We start from the raw sequence: 14,379 nt of genomic DNA, 5'->3' as shown, positions 1-14,379 counted from the left end.
TTGTCTTCTCCCACCTTCAATCTCTCCCAGCATCAGAGTCTCTTCTAATGAGTCAGTTCTTCATATCAGGTGGCCAAAGTTTCACGATCATGTTTCACCACCCATCTATAGGCTGATATTCCCCACAATATCCCCACTAAGTGGTTGGTTCCACCTACACCTGAATATCTCTCAGTGGTGAGCAACTCCACTTTATCACCATTTTAATCACTTTATCACCATTTTTATCTTTAGTTGGCCACCCTGAGAATTAGAAATTTTGTTTTGTGAATGAATGCAGAGACACACTCAGAATCGAGCAGGTGGAGAGAGGAGGACTGGAGACCACAGACCCTGAAGATTGACATGGATTCCTGGGGCTGTTCACCTAACCGATTCACATGCCTGGAAACCAGGGGGGCCTCTCTACTGATGATACCACCTCTTAGCTAATGCCTCAGCAAGTAAACACTTTAATTCAGGTAAAGGGTGTTGATAAACTTAAAATGTTAAATTGCTTCAGTCGTGTCCGACCCTGTGGGACACCACAGACAGCAGCCCACCAGGCTCCCCCGTCCCTGGGATTCTCCAGGCAAGAACCCTGGAGTGGGTTGCCATTTCCTTCTCCAAAGCATGAGAGTGCAAAGTGAAAGTGAAGTCGCTCAGTCGTGCCCAACTCTTCGAGACCCCACGGACTGTAGCCGACCAGGCTCCTCCGTCCATGGGATTTTCCAGGCAAGAGTACTGGAGTGGGTTGCCATGCCCTGGCAAAATTCAAGGAAGGAGTACAGGCAATCATGGATCAGGCTTTGGAGTCTGACAAATCTGTGTTTGAATCCTGGCTCTGCTCTTTAAAAGCTGTGTGTTCTTGAGGTATTACCTAACCTCTCTGAGTTTTTTTCCTCATCTGTTAAAATGGGAAAAATGATACCACTTACCACACACTGGTGTGGTGGGAGTTAAACAAAAAAATCTTGGCACATAGTAAATGTTATATTGTTGAAAGACACATGGTTTTGGAGCCTAGAGAAAACCTAAGGGTATAGCCAAGTCATTGGAAAAGACCCTGATGCTGGGAAGGAGGAGGAGAAGGGGATGACAGAGGATGAAATGGTTGGATGGCATCACCGACTCGATGGACATGAGTTTGAGCAGGCTCCAGGAGACAGTGAAGGACAGAGAAGCCTGGCATGCTGCAGTCCATGGGGTTGGACACGACTGAGCGACTGAACAATAGCCAGCTGGGATTTCACTAAGAGTAAGTCATGTCAAACCAATCTCACATCTTTTTTCTTCTGGTTATTGAGCATGATATACTGTCATGATTTTAATCCCACCAAACGAGAGGGTTAAATGGGCAGAGTGGATAGCAGTAGAGTTGTGTGGATCTGTAAAGACACCTTTAATGGAATGCCCTGAGGTTGTGTCCTAGCCCAGGCCTAGGACAACATCACCATTAATCATTAGAAAGAAGATGCTACAAACACCTTGCTGGAAAGGTGAGCCGATATGCCAGCAGAAAGATGGACATTTATCTTACCAAAGCCAAGAAAATTACATGAAATGTGGATGTTGTCTTCCATTCAGGTAGAAAAGAAGCCAAGTTAGAAGATGAAGGATTGGCTGGGGCGTGATTCACATAGTAAGACTCACGTAAACATCCATCCATACGCTCATTCACTCACCCATCTAACAACTGTTGGAGTACCTACTCCAGGCTACAATACCTCCTACTGCTGATGAATTATACAGGTAAAAAGACATCAATCTCTACTCTCAGGGAGTTCCTACTTTGTGGGAAAAGAGATCTGGAAACGACTTATCCTGTCTGACTCTTTGCGACCCCATGGACTCCTCTGACCATGGGATTTTCCAGGCAAGAGTACTGGAGTGGGTTGCCATTTCCTTCTCCAAAGATGTACTAAGAAAGTGAAGTCGCTCAGTCATGTCCAACTCTTTGCAACCCCATGGACTGTAGCCTACCAGGCTCCTCCATCCATGGGATTCTCCAGGCAAGAATACTGGAGTGGGTTGCCATTTCCTTCTCCAGGAGATCTTCCCAACTCAGAGATTGAACCTGGGTCTCCCGCATTGCAGGCAGATGCTTTACCCTCTGAGTCACCAGGGAAGCCCAAAAAAGCTACAAGCTTCCCTTGTAGCTCAGTCGGTAAAGAATCTGCCTGCAGTGCAGGAGACCTGGGTTCAATCCCTGGATTGGGAAGATCCCCTGGAGAAGGAAATGGCAACCCACTCCAGTACCATTGCCTGGAAAATCTCATGGACAGAGAAGCCTGGTGAGCTGCAGTCCATGGGGTCGCAGAGTTGGGCACAACTGAGCGACTAACACTTACTAAAAGAGGTACTAAGAATAGCACAATAAACGGTCACCTGATACTGCTTTAGGTCTCCCCTGGTGGCTCAGAGGGTAAAGCGTCTGCCTGCAATGCAGGAGACCCGGGTTCAATCCCTGGGTCAGGAAGATCCCCTGGAAAAGGAAATGGCAACCCATTCGAGCACTCTTGCCTGGAAAATCCCATGGACGGAGAAGCCTGGTAGGCTATGACTGAGGCTAAGCCTAGTAGGACACAACTGAGCGACTTCACTTTCTTTCTAATACTGCTTTATAGCAGACATACTGGGATGAGACTTGGAGGATCAGCAGGCACGTTTCCGGGTGACTTGACAGGGATGGTTTCCTAGGTAAACTTAAAGGAACAGGGAAGCCTCTGAGGCACAGCTGGCTCTTCTGCTTAACCCTAAACAATGACTTTACATATACATTTGGGATCTGGAAACAGTAAGATACACAGAAACCTCAGGTCTCTTGTCTCAAATGCCCAGTTCCAGTACACCCCAGACACACGTGCATCATACCATAGGTGATGACTAGCAGCACAAAGTTGAGGTTTTTGAAGAATCGGATGATGGAACTTAAGTACGAAGCATCAGTAGACGCCAAGGCGTAACTCAGGGACTGGGCCCTGCTGGGGGGATGTTTAGGCTTCTCTTTGAACACTGAAAGGAAAGAAACAGAGATCATTGCAAGTCCCCTGGTATTACTCCTGCAGAGCTGCCACATGGATAAGCGCTGACTCCCTCATCTGAGAAGGGGCTCAGACTCCAAAAGGAAATATTAATTATTTGATTAAATCCTCTAGAGTCTCCTCTCTTGAAGCTGCATCTCACTGCCTGTGGCTGAGGGGCTGGCCCTTTGATTACTTTTTCTTAATGACCTTTGGACAGCTGTGATCATTGACTTTCCAGGCAGTGCTCAAGGATAAAGGAGTCCTGTAATAAATGGCAATACCAAAGGGCAGAGCACTGAAAAATCCCATAGTAACCAGTGGACAGAAAGGAAGTGAGAGCTGAGGCTCTGGGATTAGTGGGCCCAGATGAGGACTCAGCCCCAGAGCGCCTCCTAGGGAAAGGGCTGGGCTGCCCATGCTGAGCACAGAGCCTGGCACCTGCTGCCCATAAACACTCCCTGAGTAAGGGAAGGAGCTGCTCCTATTGCAGAGACCTCGAGTCCCTCCCTAGTTTCCAAGTGTGAATCAGACATCTGCCTCCTGAGAAACCAGAGGACTAATACATGTTCCTGCAGGACTGGGCCTCTGATAGGAAGGACCGGGGAGGGACAGTGGGGAAACCATTCTCCTTATGTTCTAGTTGCAGTACAGCTGGTACAGTCCATTTCACTGCACTGACTGCTATTCAGTTCTCTGGGGGCCAGATCAGTTTAACCAGCTGTCTGCCTAAATTGGTCCCCCAGCTGAAGCACCATCTTCACCCCCAGCCTCCATGTGAATGCTCCTGAAAGGTCAGGAGATGGTTTCCAGTTAGAAAAAGCTTTGGAAATGAGGTTTACTCTCTCAAACATCAAAGGTCTTCCCGCTCCACCCAGATAAATCTCCAGTCCAGACTTCAGAGCCTTGCTTCTTCCTTTCCGGAAATAGTCCTGGCCAACTTCCCCCACCCACTGGGAACCTCTCAATTATTGTCTGACCTGTTCACCTTCCCTTCTATCTGGGGAAAGAAATCAAGGCGAGAGATTTTTTTTTTTTTTTAAATCTTGGCAACCATAGCTGTTTGCTCAAGGATTGGGCAACCACAAACCACAATTTGGATAAGATTTTTCAGTTCTTTATTCAGTGAGCAATGGTCAGTGCTTGCTAGTATAATGTAAAGCAAAGAAAGGTCCTAACTCCAGGATCTCTGCAAAGGACCAGGCTCTCACCTGCTACAAACACAAGAATTTGGAGCTGAGCACATCATAATTCGAAACTTCAAGGCTGTCTGAGGATGTTCTTTCCTGTTCTCAACCACAGCTTCAAAGGAACACCTTTCTCACCTTTCCAGGAACACCAGGTTCTCCGTCCAGGAGATTCTGTGAACTCTGAAAAGCCCTTCCTCTCAGTGTGGACCCCAGGGAGGAAATGACACAGTGAGATCAGTTGGGGGAGGTCCATGATCATGATAGTGTTTGACTCTGGAGGTGAGGCCAGCAGGCAGGAAGGAGACCTTTAACGTGTATGGTGGAGTTTTCAAATATTAAATGAAAGCTGGTTAACCTTTAAAGACAATCGACTCACTGAAAACTTCTTCTACACTCTTTATCACAGCGTATCTGATATTACTCAGATAATAAAAGATGATATAAATTATACTAACCAAACATCTCAGTGATTACATATGTATACATGGAGTAATAGTAGTTCTCTGGGGCTGGTGCTTGGGATTAACTAACTCTAGGCTAAGTTAATGGTCATCCTTTGGTGTATGCTTTTTTGTATCTTCTAGATTTTTTCATAATGAGCATTATCCTTATACACATTTTTTCCAAACATTTGAAAAATGTGGGCCCCGGGCATTCTCAGGTGAATATACGAGAGTTTCAGTGTTTATGGGTGAATCCTGTTTGTTTTGTTTTATTTCAGAAATGTAGATTATGGAGTTAGCATCTTAGGCTAGAATTCAATCTCTGCCACTTACTAACTAATCTTGAATAATTTCCTTCTCTCAAGTCACTGTTTTCTCTTGGTTAAGAAATACTGATACTAGGACCGCCCCCCACCCCCCACTAGGAGTCAATGAGAACAGGTACACTCAGCACAGGGCCAGTGATATCATAAGTGCTCAGCAGAGTTGCATCAAGGGGATCAAGGCTGCCCATTAATTCTAATAAGGTCATACCAAGGAACTGGTAATTAGAACTAATCTTGACTGAGCATCTAACAAAGCACACAGGACCAGTTAGTATTGTATGGGCAGCAACTCCTCTGGCTAAAACATTTGAAGACCAATGGAAGCTTGGCTTCCAGTTTCTATAGACATGTTTTATAAAATACACGATACCTAGAATATTCACAAGGGCCTCACCCAAGTCAGTAGGACCTCCCTGCCTCCCCGCACCCCATGGGTCTGTCAGTGGCCTTACCGATGATGACAAGGATGAAAAGCAGAGTGGCCACGCCTGCAATTATGTAGAACATGATGCTGATGTGGTAGGCAAGCTTGTCCTGGTCTTTGATGTTGGGTACCAGGACGGGAGGGACCAAGAACCCAATGGCAATTCCTAGCTATAGAAGACAGAGACAATCAATTATAGTATCAATAGCCAAGAGGCACACATTAAGAGACTCCCCATAAGAAACAGTCCTCAACTTCCAGTCCTTAAAACCCAGACAGGGGTTGTTTCCCACTCAAGACACCACAGGTCTTTCTTTTGATTGACAGCTCAATGCACACACACCCTTGACTACCGCCACTAACAATGGTGGTTTAGTTGCTAAGTTGTGTCCGACTCTTGTGATCCCATGGACTGTAGCCTGCCAGGCTCCTCTGTCCATGGGATTCTCCAAGCAAGAATCCTGGAGTAGGTTGACTTTTCCTTCTCCAAGGGATCTTCCCGACCCAGGAATCGATCCCAGGTCTCCTGCATTGCAGGCAGATTCTTTACTGACTGAGCTACGAGGGAACCACTGAAAAAGATTGTAGTTGGGGTTCTCATTGCAGGCGACTTTTTTTTCTAACAACAAATTAATGAAGAACAGTTTTTATACTCCCTTCTCTGTGGTAAAGTAAAACAATGCTAGTTTTGCCTTTGATTCCAGTTAAATTCTTGATTTCACTGATTGACCTGTAGGGTCATTGACCTATAGTTAACCTGTAGCTGAGAGACCAGCTGAGGGATAAATTCTATACACTACAACTCCAAAAACTTGCATTCAGTGAGACATGGAAGCCAAACATTGTGACTACACTGACAAACGTTAAGTGTTTAAGTTCACTCTGGAACTTGTCATTTAGAAAGCACCTGTGGTGTGAATTCACAGAACTGCATAAACTATATACACAGGACATAGGCATATGAAACTGGCTATAAACACACACACACACACACACTCACATACCCCAACAAATTGAAACATCTCATATTAGCACTGCAGTTCTAACTTCAGGGACCTAACAGCTGAGTATTTCTGACAGCAGAAACACCATGATTCAGGAGTGACCAGCTGTGATACAATGCCCCAAACCCTTCTGCCACATGAAATACCAAGGTGGAAATTGGAAGATTCGAATTCTAGAATTGAGAGAAGCTAACTCTTTTGTGTTAAAGTAACTTTGTGAATTTGAAAGCAACTGCAGGGAGAGAAGCAATTTGCTTTCAGGCCAATTACAACATCATTAACCACTAATGCACTCATCATTCCAGTTGGTTTTCTAGCCTGTCAATTATACCCACTCGAGGTAGTCACTAATGATTCTTAGCTCTGAAATAGCCTTAAAAGTCATCATCAACAGGTTCAGAGTAGCATTCTTCCAGTGCGTACTGTACACAATCAACAAGTCAAACTGATCTTTTAAGCACCTGCTCTTTGAAATGTATTCTGCTAGATTTCCGAGAGACGTATATGGCAAGAGTACTGCTTCAAGGAGATTTATAATCTAGTGGGGGCAGGGAGAATTAAAAGAAAGATACAAAAGGTAACACAAATGGAGATATTTGTGGGTTGAAGTGATTGAACAATAGTTCCAGACCAAATAGAGGTTTAGTGACTTGTTCAGGGTCACACAGAGTTGAGAAACCAGATCTCCTGGCATCTCTAAGACGTGCCTCCTTCGTGGGGCCTAGATTGCCCTTCAGGGCTAAAAGTCATGAGAAAAGTCCAAGCGAGCAGGCTCCTCCATGAGAGAAGGTATTTCATGTCCTTAGAGCTTTATCTGATCCTCACTTACATTAATCTATCAGAGTTGAGTCCCGCTTCTTAACTGCTGGTCTCCAAGATGTTGAGGGTAAAAAACAGCCAGGGATAGAGGGGCAAATGTACCCTTCACAGCTGGGAAGCTGGGCCACTGCACGCCCTCTCTGGTTTCCTAAGCACTTTGAAGTTGCAGATCTAGCAGTCAACCAAGATGCCAGAGGGTCCCTTTGCCAAGAATGAGGGAAGATATGGGACATCACTCAAGGTTCTGGGATTCTCTCATTCTCAAAAGGACCTTGATGGAGGGGGACCTAATGCCCAGTGATCTTCTGCCTCGAGAGGGAGGTCCTCCCAGCTGGGTCCCCGCTGCACAGTTGAGCCCTCAGAGGCCCTACTCCATCCTCTGTCCACACTCCGTCGACACTCTAAGCCTGAATGAGTGCTTTTCCAGCCTCAGGATGGGGCAGTCAGCTTAAGGACCTGAGGCAGACCTGGCCAGGTGGCAAGGCTGTCCCACAGGGACCTTTCTCTAGGAGGATGTCGGCTTTGGCGGTACTTTCATACCCAGTGTGAAAATTCAGACACAGGGATTGCACTGCAAGCTGCTGCCTCTTCTGCTTTTCAGAACATTTTTTTTTCCCCTGCTTCTTGAAAGCTGTGCTCAGTGAGTGTGCAGAGCCCTAATCCAGCTCCTAGATCCAGAGTCTGTGCCTTAGCAGGAAGTCAGTCATGTTGGCTGGCTGGGTGGATGGACAGATGGATACTGGTAGAAGGTCTTATCTACACAAAGCTGGTAGAATCACACAGGTCTGCCCACTAATGACCATGTTCTTTCTACAAACCATGCTGTACTTCCAGTGGTAACGGAAGAAAATGGGTGTAGGGGTGTGGGCGGGAAGAGGGTAGGATCCTGACTAGCTTTTGAGCATCTACTAGGCCCTGGGCATGTAATACAGCTTATCTTTTTCACTTAGCCCATGAAGTCTTACAACAAAGACAAAAATGAGAAACACTGGTCAGTGCGCAGCCAGCATCCCACCGACTGGTAGCGTTAAGAGCCGGGCTCCCAAACCAGCTCTGTCCGACTCTGGGCCCAGCTCACCTCCCACCTCCCAGGAACTGTCGCTGCGGCAGCATCAGTCAGCCTAGAAGCCTGTGTCTTCACTCCTTTGAGTTCTGTCACCCACTCGACAGGACACCCACCAGGGCAAAAACCAGAGACCTGCAGCCCTAGTGAGGCCAAGAAAATGTGAAGAACTGAGAGAATGCTGCTCCCAAGGGGTAGGAGCCTCATCTTTTCCATGCTCACAAAAAAAGCAAAGCCCCACACCATGAGTGTAAAGGATTAAAAGTCACTGCTTAAAAGAAAAAAATCACTGCTAACTTGTTCTGGCTTGCCCTTTGCCCCAGCATTTGTTCTCGTTTTATCCTCCTCAAATAGTCCTGGGCAAAGTACACAACTCACAGACAAACCCAGCCACAGTCTCCACCCTTCAGAGCCTAGGAGCCTAATTACAATGGTGCACTTTGCCCCAGAGGAAGACGTTTAATCCAAACGGGGTAAACGAAGGATGGAGATGCAGACTGCGAAGATACTCTATTTTTATCTTTGATTGATCTCACCCTTTCTGCAAACGCAAGGGTGACATCTAAACCCTGTTGGCAAGAGCTGCGATCTTGAGCACTTGCAGAGCAAATGTCCTAGTTAAAAACACGTCTGTGCAGCCCAAGGGCTTCGGGTGACAGGAGGAAGCCATACTTGCATCATGCATCACTTGTCATTCCGGCTCATGCACTTGGCAGAGCAAAAATTAATCCAGAAACCACGAGGCTGCATCTGGGGCAAGAGGTCCGCACTTAAGCCACTACACAGCACAGAGCATGTGTTACGTTTGCTCTGAGACCCACAGAACCACCGCCCCCATCACCATCCACGTGGGGCACTCAGAAAAGCCCAAGTCAGACTGAGTCAGAACCCAGGCCCAAAGCTGCCCCGAGAGCCGCCTGGTCATGGACATGCCCAGACCATCCGAGGAAGACCCTGGGGCTTTCGCAAAAGGCAGGGAGCTCTGTGTCAACACCATGGTGAGGGCTCAGTGCTACCGGAACTGGGACAGACCACTGGTCCCCATCTGAATCCTCTGCCAGGGTCGCAGGCACCTCATCCTCCAGACCCAGGTATCGGTCAGGAGGGTGCCGCTCCTCTTGGTAGGAGGCAACCACACCAGCAAGCAGGTTCTCGCCCACTGAACCTCATTCCTCCTCGGCCCTTTCCTCCCCCAGGCAGGCCGGCTGATCAGAGAAAGCCCGGCCCACTCTCAGCCCCACGGCTAGGCCCCCGCTGCCTCATTCCTCCCCTTTGGCCACAGTCACCAGATCAGGACAACATATCTCTTGGATTTCAGGGCTCCCAAGAGCCAGCTCCCTGGGACCAAGGATCAGAAATGTCCCCTTACTGGGTCAGAAGTTTCCCTGCAGCAGAAGCCGCGGGCTTGACGGCTCCCTTCCAACTTGGTCTCCTTATGTCTTCACCAGGAATCACCTTGCTCCCCAAGGAGCTCACACCCATGAGGTTCATTTTAAGAGGGAATGTTGTTCATTTCAAAGCAAACCTCTCCCCCTTCCTCCTTTCTACCCCAATGTCCCTCTGACTTGTCACCACTCTATACAGCGGTGAAGGGCTTAGGCTCCGGGGTCAGAAAGGTCTGAGCTCACAGCCCAGCTCTGCCAGTCACTAGAAGGCTGACGTTGACATGGTATTTCCCTTCATTTCGCCTGTTTCCTAGCCCACAGGAAGGTACTGTACTGCCTAGTTCGTACCCCCTAGCTCAGGGGGCTGCTCTGAGGACTAGTGGGCCCCTCTGAATGGACTTCCCAGCAGGATGCTCTATGTCAGGAGGGTTCACTCCCTTCCCACCCGCCACGCTCTCCCACAGCGACAGGCCTGGGAGGAGAGGCCACCTGGACAAACAAGACATGCTCGGTTGACCGACGCAGCCGCTCAGCCACCTACCCTGGTTCTCCTCCTCATCCTTCTCTGCTCCTTCTCTCTGCCTCTCTCATCTCCTGGGGGCCCTGGCGTCTGCCTTCTCACATCCACGCTGTCTGGACCCTCCCCGGCCTCCTGGGATGCCCACTTTGCCTCTGTGTCCCTTTCAGGCGGTGTGACCTCTCCCCCAGCAGCTTGCACAGTGTGTTCAGAAGCGCCTCCCTCAGCACTGTTCTGACCACGGGGTCCAGCTCAAGGACCCTCAGGGAGCCAGCCCTCTCCCAGGGAGGACCACGTCCACACCCCTCAGCCTGACATTCCTGTCTTTCTTCACCTCCAGTCTCATCTCCATCTGCTTCTCTGGATGTCTCCGGATTGGATGATTCACAAGTCCAATGCTTCAGCATCTCTATCCCAGCAGACACCTTGCTGGCAAAGGTCTCCCTCCTCAAACCTTTTAGAGCCCAGCTCACCCTCAGTTCCTTCTCTGAGTCCTTGATTATTTCAGGGAGGCCTGGCTTTCTTGACCCAACCCCTTAAATCCTTTAAATTTCACCCCTTCTTCTGACATTAGTCTGCTGCCTGGTAAACAGGACAGGGGGTTATTCGATAAATGGGCATTAAACGAAAGGGCTGCAGTTTACGGGCATGTCAAGAAACATCACGTCCCTTCCAGACTAGCTGTGAACCCAGACCTGGGGAATAATGTGGTTGGAAACTTAAAACTGACTAGACAAGGCTCTTAGAGAAAGTGTGATTTTTAAAATAACATAAGTGAAGGTTCCTTTTAAATTAGCACCACATGAGAGATAAATCTGGGTTCAATCTAGATTGCCATACACCAGGTTTGCTTAAAGCTGATCAACCCCCACAAGCAATCTTAGAGCGCACAGCCGATGCCACCCCCACAAGGCTGCTTTTATGCGATGGGTGACCACAAACAGGTGCGTATCTACACAAATCTGTACACATTAGTGATGATCTTCATGATCTATTAATCATTACAGATTAATCAGAAACTAGAGGTCACGGAGAACAACAGTTCAGAAGAATAAACATAGACAAACATATGAAAGTGTTCTTTCATAAAGGGCCATTTAAGTCCATACAGAGTTTACGGGCACTAAAGTGAAAGCGTTAGCTCTTTGCCACCCTATGGACTGTAGCCCATCAGGTTCCTCTATCCATGGAATTTTCCAGGCAAGAATACTGGAGTGGGCTGCCATTTCCTTCTCCAGGGATTCTTCCTCACCCAAGGATCGAACCCGGGCCTCCCACACTGCAAGCAGATTCTTTACCGTCTGAGCCACCAGGGAAGCACCAAAAGGTGCTACAAAAAGCAGTAAGTCAACTTTCCATCCCATACACTCAAACCCACCCACTCCTGGGCTGCCTGTCTGGACTCCGGCACCTCAGACGTGGACAGCAGGGCCACTCGCAGGGAGGCCGCCAGCACACCCTGTGGACAAAACCTAGAAGTGACTTCAGCACTCAAGGCCCATCCCTACACACTGCTGTGCTCATTTAAACACCACAAAGCGGTGCTGCTGAGGCAAGTCGGCACACTCAATACAAAATTCCGCGACTATTAATACCGCTTTCCCCGCTTGGCCAGGGGCACTCAGACCATTGTTTATACCTTAGCGAAAACACTACACCTCAGCATCAAGGCATAACAATCTGGGCAAAATGATGCACAGAAAAGGCTCCGGGCCCCCAGGGCGGGGTGGCGCGCTGCAGGAAAGCCCCCTCTGAGAGCTAGCAGGCTCAGAGGGCAGTCCTGGGACTGAGTCTTGGATGCCTCGGCAAGGAGCGAGGCGGCTGCTGGGCACGGCAACACTGAACTCAAACAACGATTTACTCATGAGGACGGGCCACCCAGGACCACCTGGCAGCTCCTAGGAACACATCACAGTCAGCAATAATGTGCTCACATGACTGTATTTTTTAAATTCCCAAATCCAAGCCCCTGGCTTCTTCTGAAAAAGCCAACTCGGGATTAAGGATGGAGTAGACCTTCAGGAACAAAAGCAATCTCATTGATTTGGGGACAAATCGCCCACGAAAGAGGTTTATGGATTTAAAAGGCTAAGCTTAGGTCCCTAAGAACTTGAGAAGCGGTGTCACAGCTGGTCAGACTCTAGACTCCCTTAGAATCCCCTCCCCTAATCACAGGGTTTGTCCTCAAATCTGTGATTGCGCTGGTGGCTTACATAACCTCGACGCTCTTGGATTTCCTCAGTCCTTCAGGTGGCGCTAGTGATGAAGAACCCGCCTGCCAACGCAGGACACATAAGAGCTATGGGTTTGATATCTGGGTCAGGAAGATCCCCTGGAGGAGGGCATGGTAACCTCCTCCAGTATTCTTGTCTGGAGAATCCCATGGACAGAGGAGCCTAGCAGGCCAAGAGTCGGACACGACTGAAGCAACTTAGCAGGCACTTGAGGCAAAGAGGTGAGGCGAAGGCAGCAGAAGCACCAGGGAAACCAGGCCGGCCTGGAAGACGTGCCTCCCAGGGAAGGCCAGAAACTCCATCAAGGCTGGCTGACTGCGCTCGCCACGCCACAGCTGCCGGCCTGCTGCTGCTGCTGCTGCTGCTGCTACGTCGCTTCAGCCGTGCCTGACTCTGTGCGACCCCAGAGATGGCAGCCCACCAGGCTCTGCTACTACATGCTGTACCTATGTGCACACACACCCTCTTTTAATCCCTATTTATTGTTGTTGTTTTGCTTTTTATGCTGTTTTGGCTGTGCTGGGCTTTCCTTGTGGCGTGTAGGCTTGGTTGCCCCGTGGTATATGGGATCCTAGTTCCCTGACCAGGGGTCGAACATGTTCCTTGCACTGGAAGGCGAATTCTTAACCACTCGACCACCAAGGAAGTCCCCAAGTCTCTATTTTAAAACTGAGAAAACTAGCATTTAAGTAGCTTGTCCAAGGTCAAAGAACAGCACGTGTTCTATGCTAGGCTTCAAGTTCAGGCCATGGGTACTAGAGTTCGTAGCCTTAAACATTTGGCCAGACATTCCAGTCCTAGCTGTTATTCAAAGCAGAAGGAAGGAAATGAATACTTAATGAGCACCCACTGTATGCTAGGCAGTTGCTAAATGATTTTTCACGCTATTTCCTTTAATGCCTTACAACAACTCCCTAAAGTTGACAAGATTATCTCTGGTTTGGTTTTTACAGAAGAGAAAACTATAACTTGCCCAAGGTCACCCAGCTTCTAATGGCAGAACTGAGATGTGAGCCCATGGCAATCTGATTCCAAGTCCCTTGACACACTGGGCAAATTTCATGGAAGTAACTGCCTCAGAGACCTGATGACATCTCCAGTCTTACAGGTACGATGCTATCATTCAAGCGCCTCCCACGAGTCTAGCTACTGGAGGAAGCAATCAGCAGATGTGGTTACAGCTATAGTCTGACTGTTTCCCACTTAGTCAGCCCCTATGGGGTTTCCTGTTCTTATATGCTTGACTTCCGATTGTCTTCCATGTAGGCTATTTGTCATCTTTCCAGCTAGATTTTAGCACCATGAGGACAGGGACATTGACAAACCTTTCCTTGTGTGACCCCTCCCCATGCCACACCAGCACTCTGCCAAGAACAGAGATGAGGCTCAGGAAATACCTTCTGAACAGAGAAGACTTTCAGAACTCCACAGCTCAAACCTAAATCAAGTATTGCCAGTCTCTGCTATAGCAAAGCAGCTGAGAAGAGTAGCAATTTGCTGAACTGCAAGAGTTGACCACCAAAAGAAAGCAGATGCAAGATGAAATGATGTAGAGAAGACCCCCAATTTGGAGCTCCCCAAGATCAGACACAGGGGTCACTGGAATGTAGGCTGATCAACCACCCACCCTCAAACCTACACTTAAGATTTACTGAACACCCACTGTTATGAAGCACCACACTAAAAGGTAGGGGAGGAGATAAATGCAAGACAAAGGGCATTACCAAGCTTCCAAGCAGCCAGCATGCCTTGATCTTGACGTACAGCCTTGGGGATGGGTTTCCTCCTCACTATTGAGAGAGTGCAGGCAGCAGAGGTACCCTGGGCTCTAAGCAGAGAAGGTGCTAAGTTTAGGGGAGGGGTCTGAGTTCTACAGGGAAATTTTGATTAATTTTTTTCACAAAGGGCTTGCTTTTGTTTTTTTTTTTTAGCTCAGCTTCATATTTGTGCTGCTTTCAGTCATCACCTTGGA

The 14,379-nt window shown here is 48.3% G+C and overlaps 1 protein-coding gene across 4 annotated transcripts in view; it reads right to left on the bottom strand.

The window, feature by feature from the left end:
* LOC101108756 (heme transporter FLVCR2) overlaps nucleotides 1-14,379 on the bottom strand; it is a 116,236-nt gene that overhangs the window by 80,181 nt on the left and 21,676 nt on the right. For all 4 annotated transcript variants that reach the window (XM_060418678.1, XM_042253084.2, XM_060418676.1 and 1 more), the window contains exons 2-3: nucleotides 5,414-5,555; nucleotides 2,854-2,994 (exon numbers count right to left, since the gene is read on the bottom strand). In XM_060418678.1, coding sequence (XP_060274661.1) covers nucleotides 2,854-2,994; nucleotides 5,414-5,555 — 283 coding nt within the window. The remainder of the gene's footprint in view (nucleotides 1-2,853; nucleotides 2,995-5,413; nucleotides 5,556-14,379) is intronic.

The sequence above is a fragment of the Ovis aries genome, chromosome 7 (assembly GCF_016772045.2).
Source record: "Ovis aries strain OAR_USU_Benz2616 breed Rambouillet chromosome 7, ARS-UI_Ramb_v3.0, whole genome shotgun sequence".
Lineage (NCBI taxonomy): Eukaryota > Metazoa > Chordata > Mammalia > Artiodactyla > Bovidae > Ovis > Ovis aries.
Note: the sequence above shows the minus strand (reverse complement) of the source record. Positions and strands in the feature narration are given on the sequence as shown.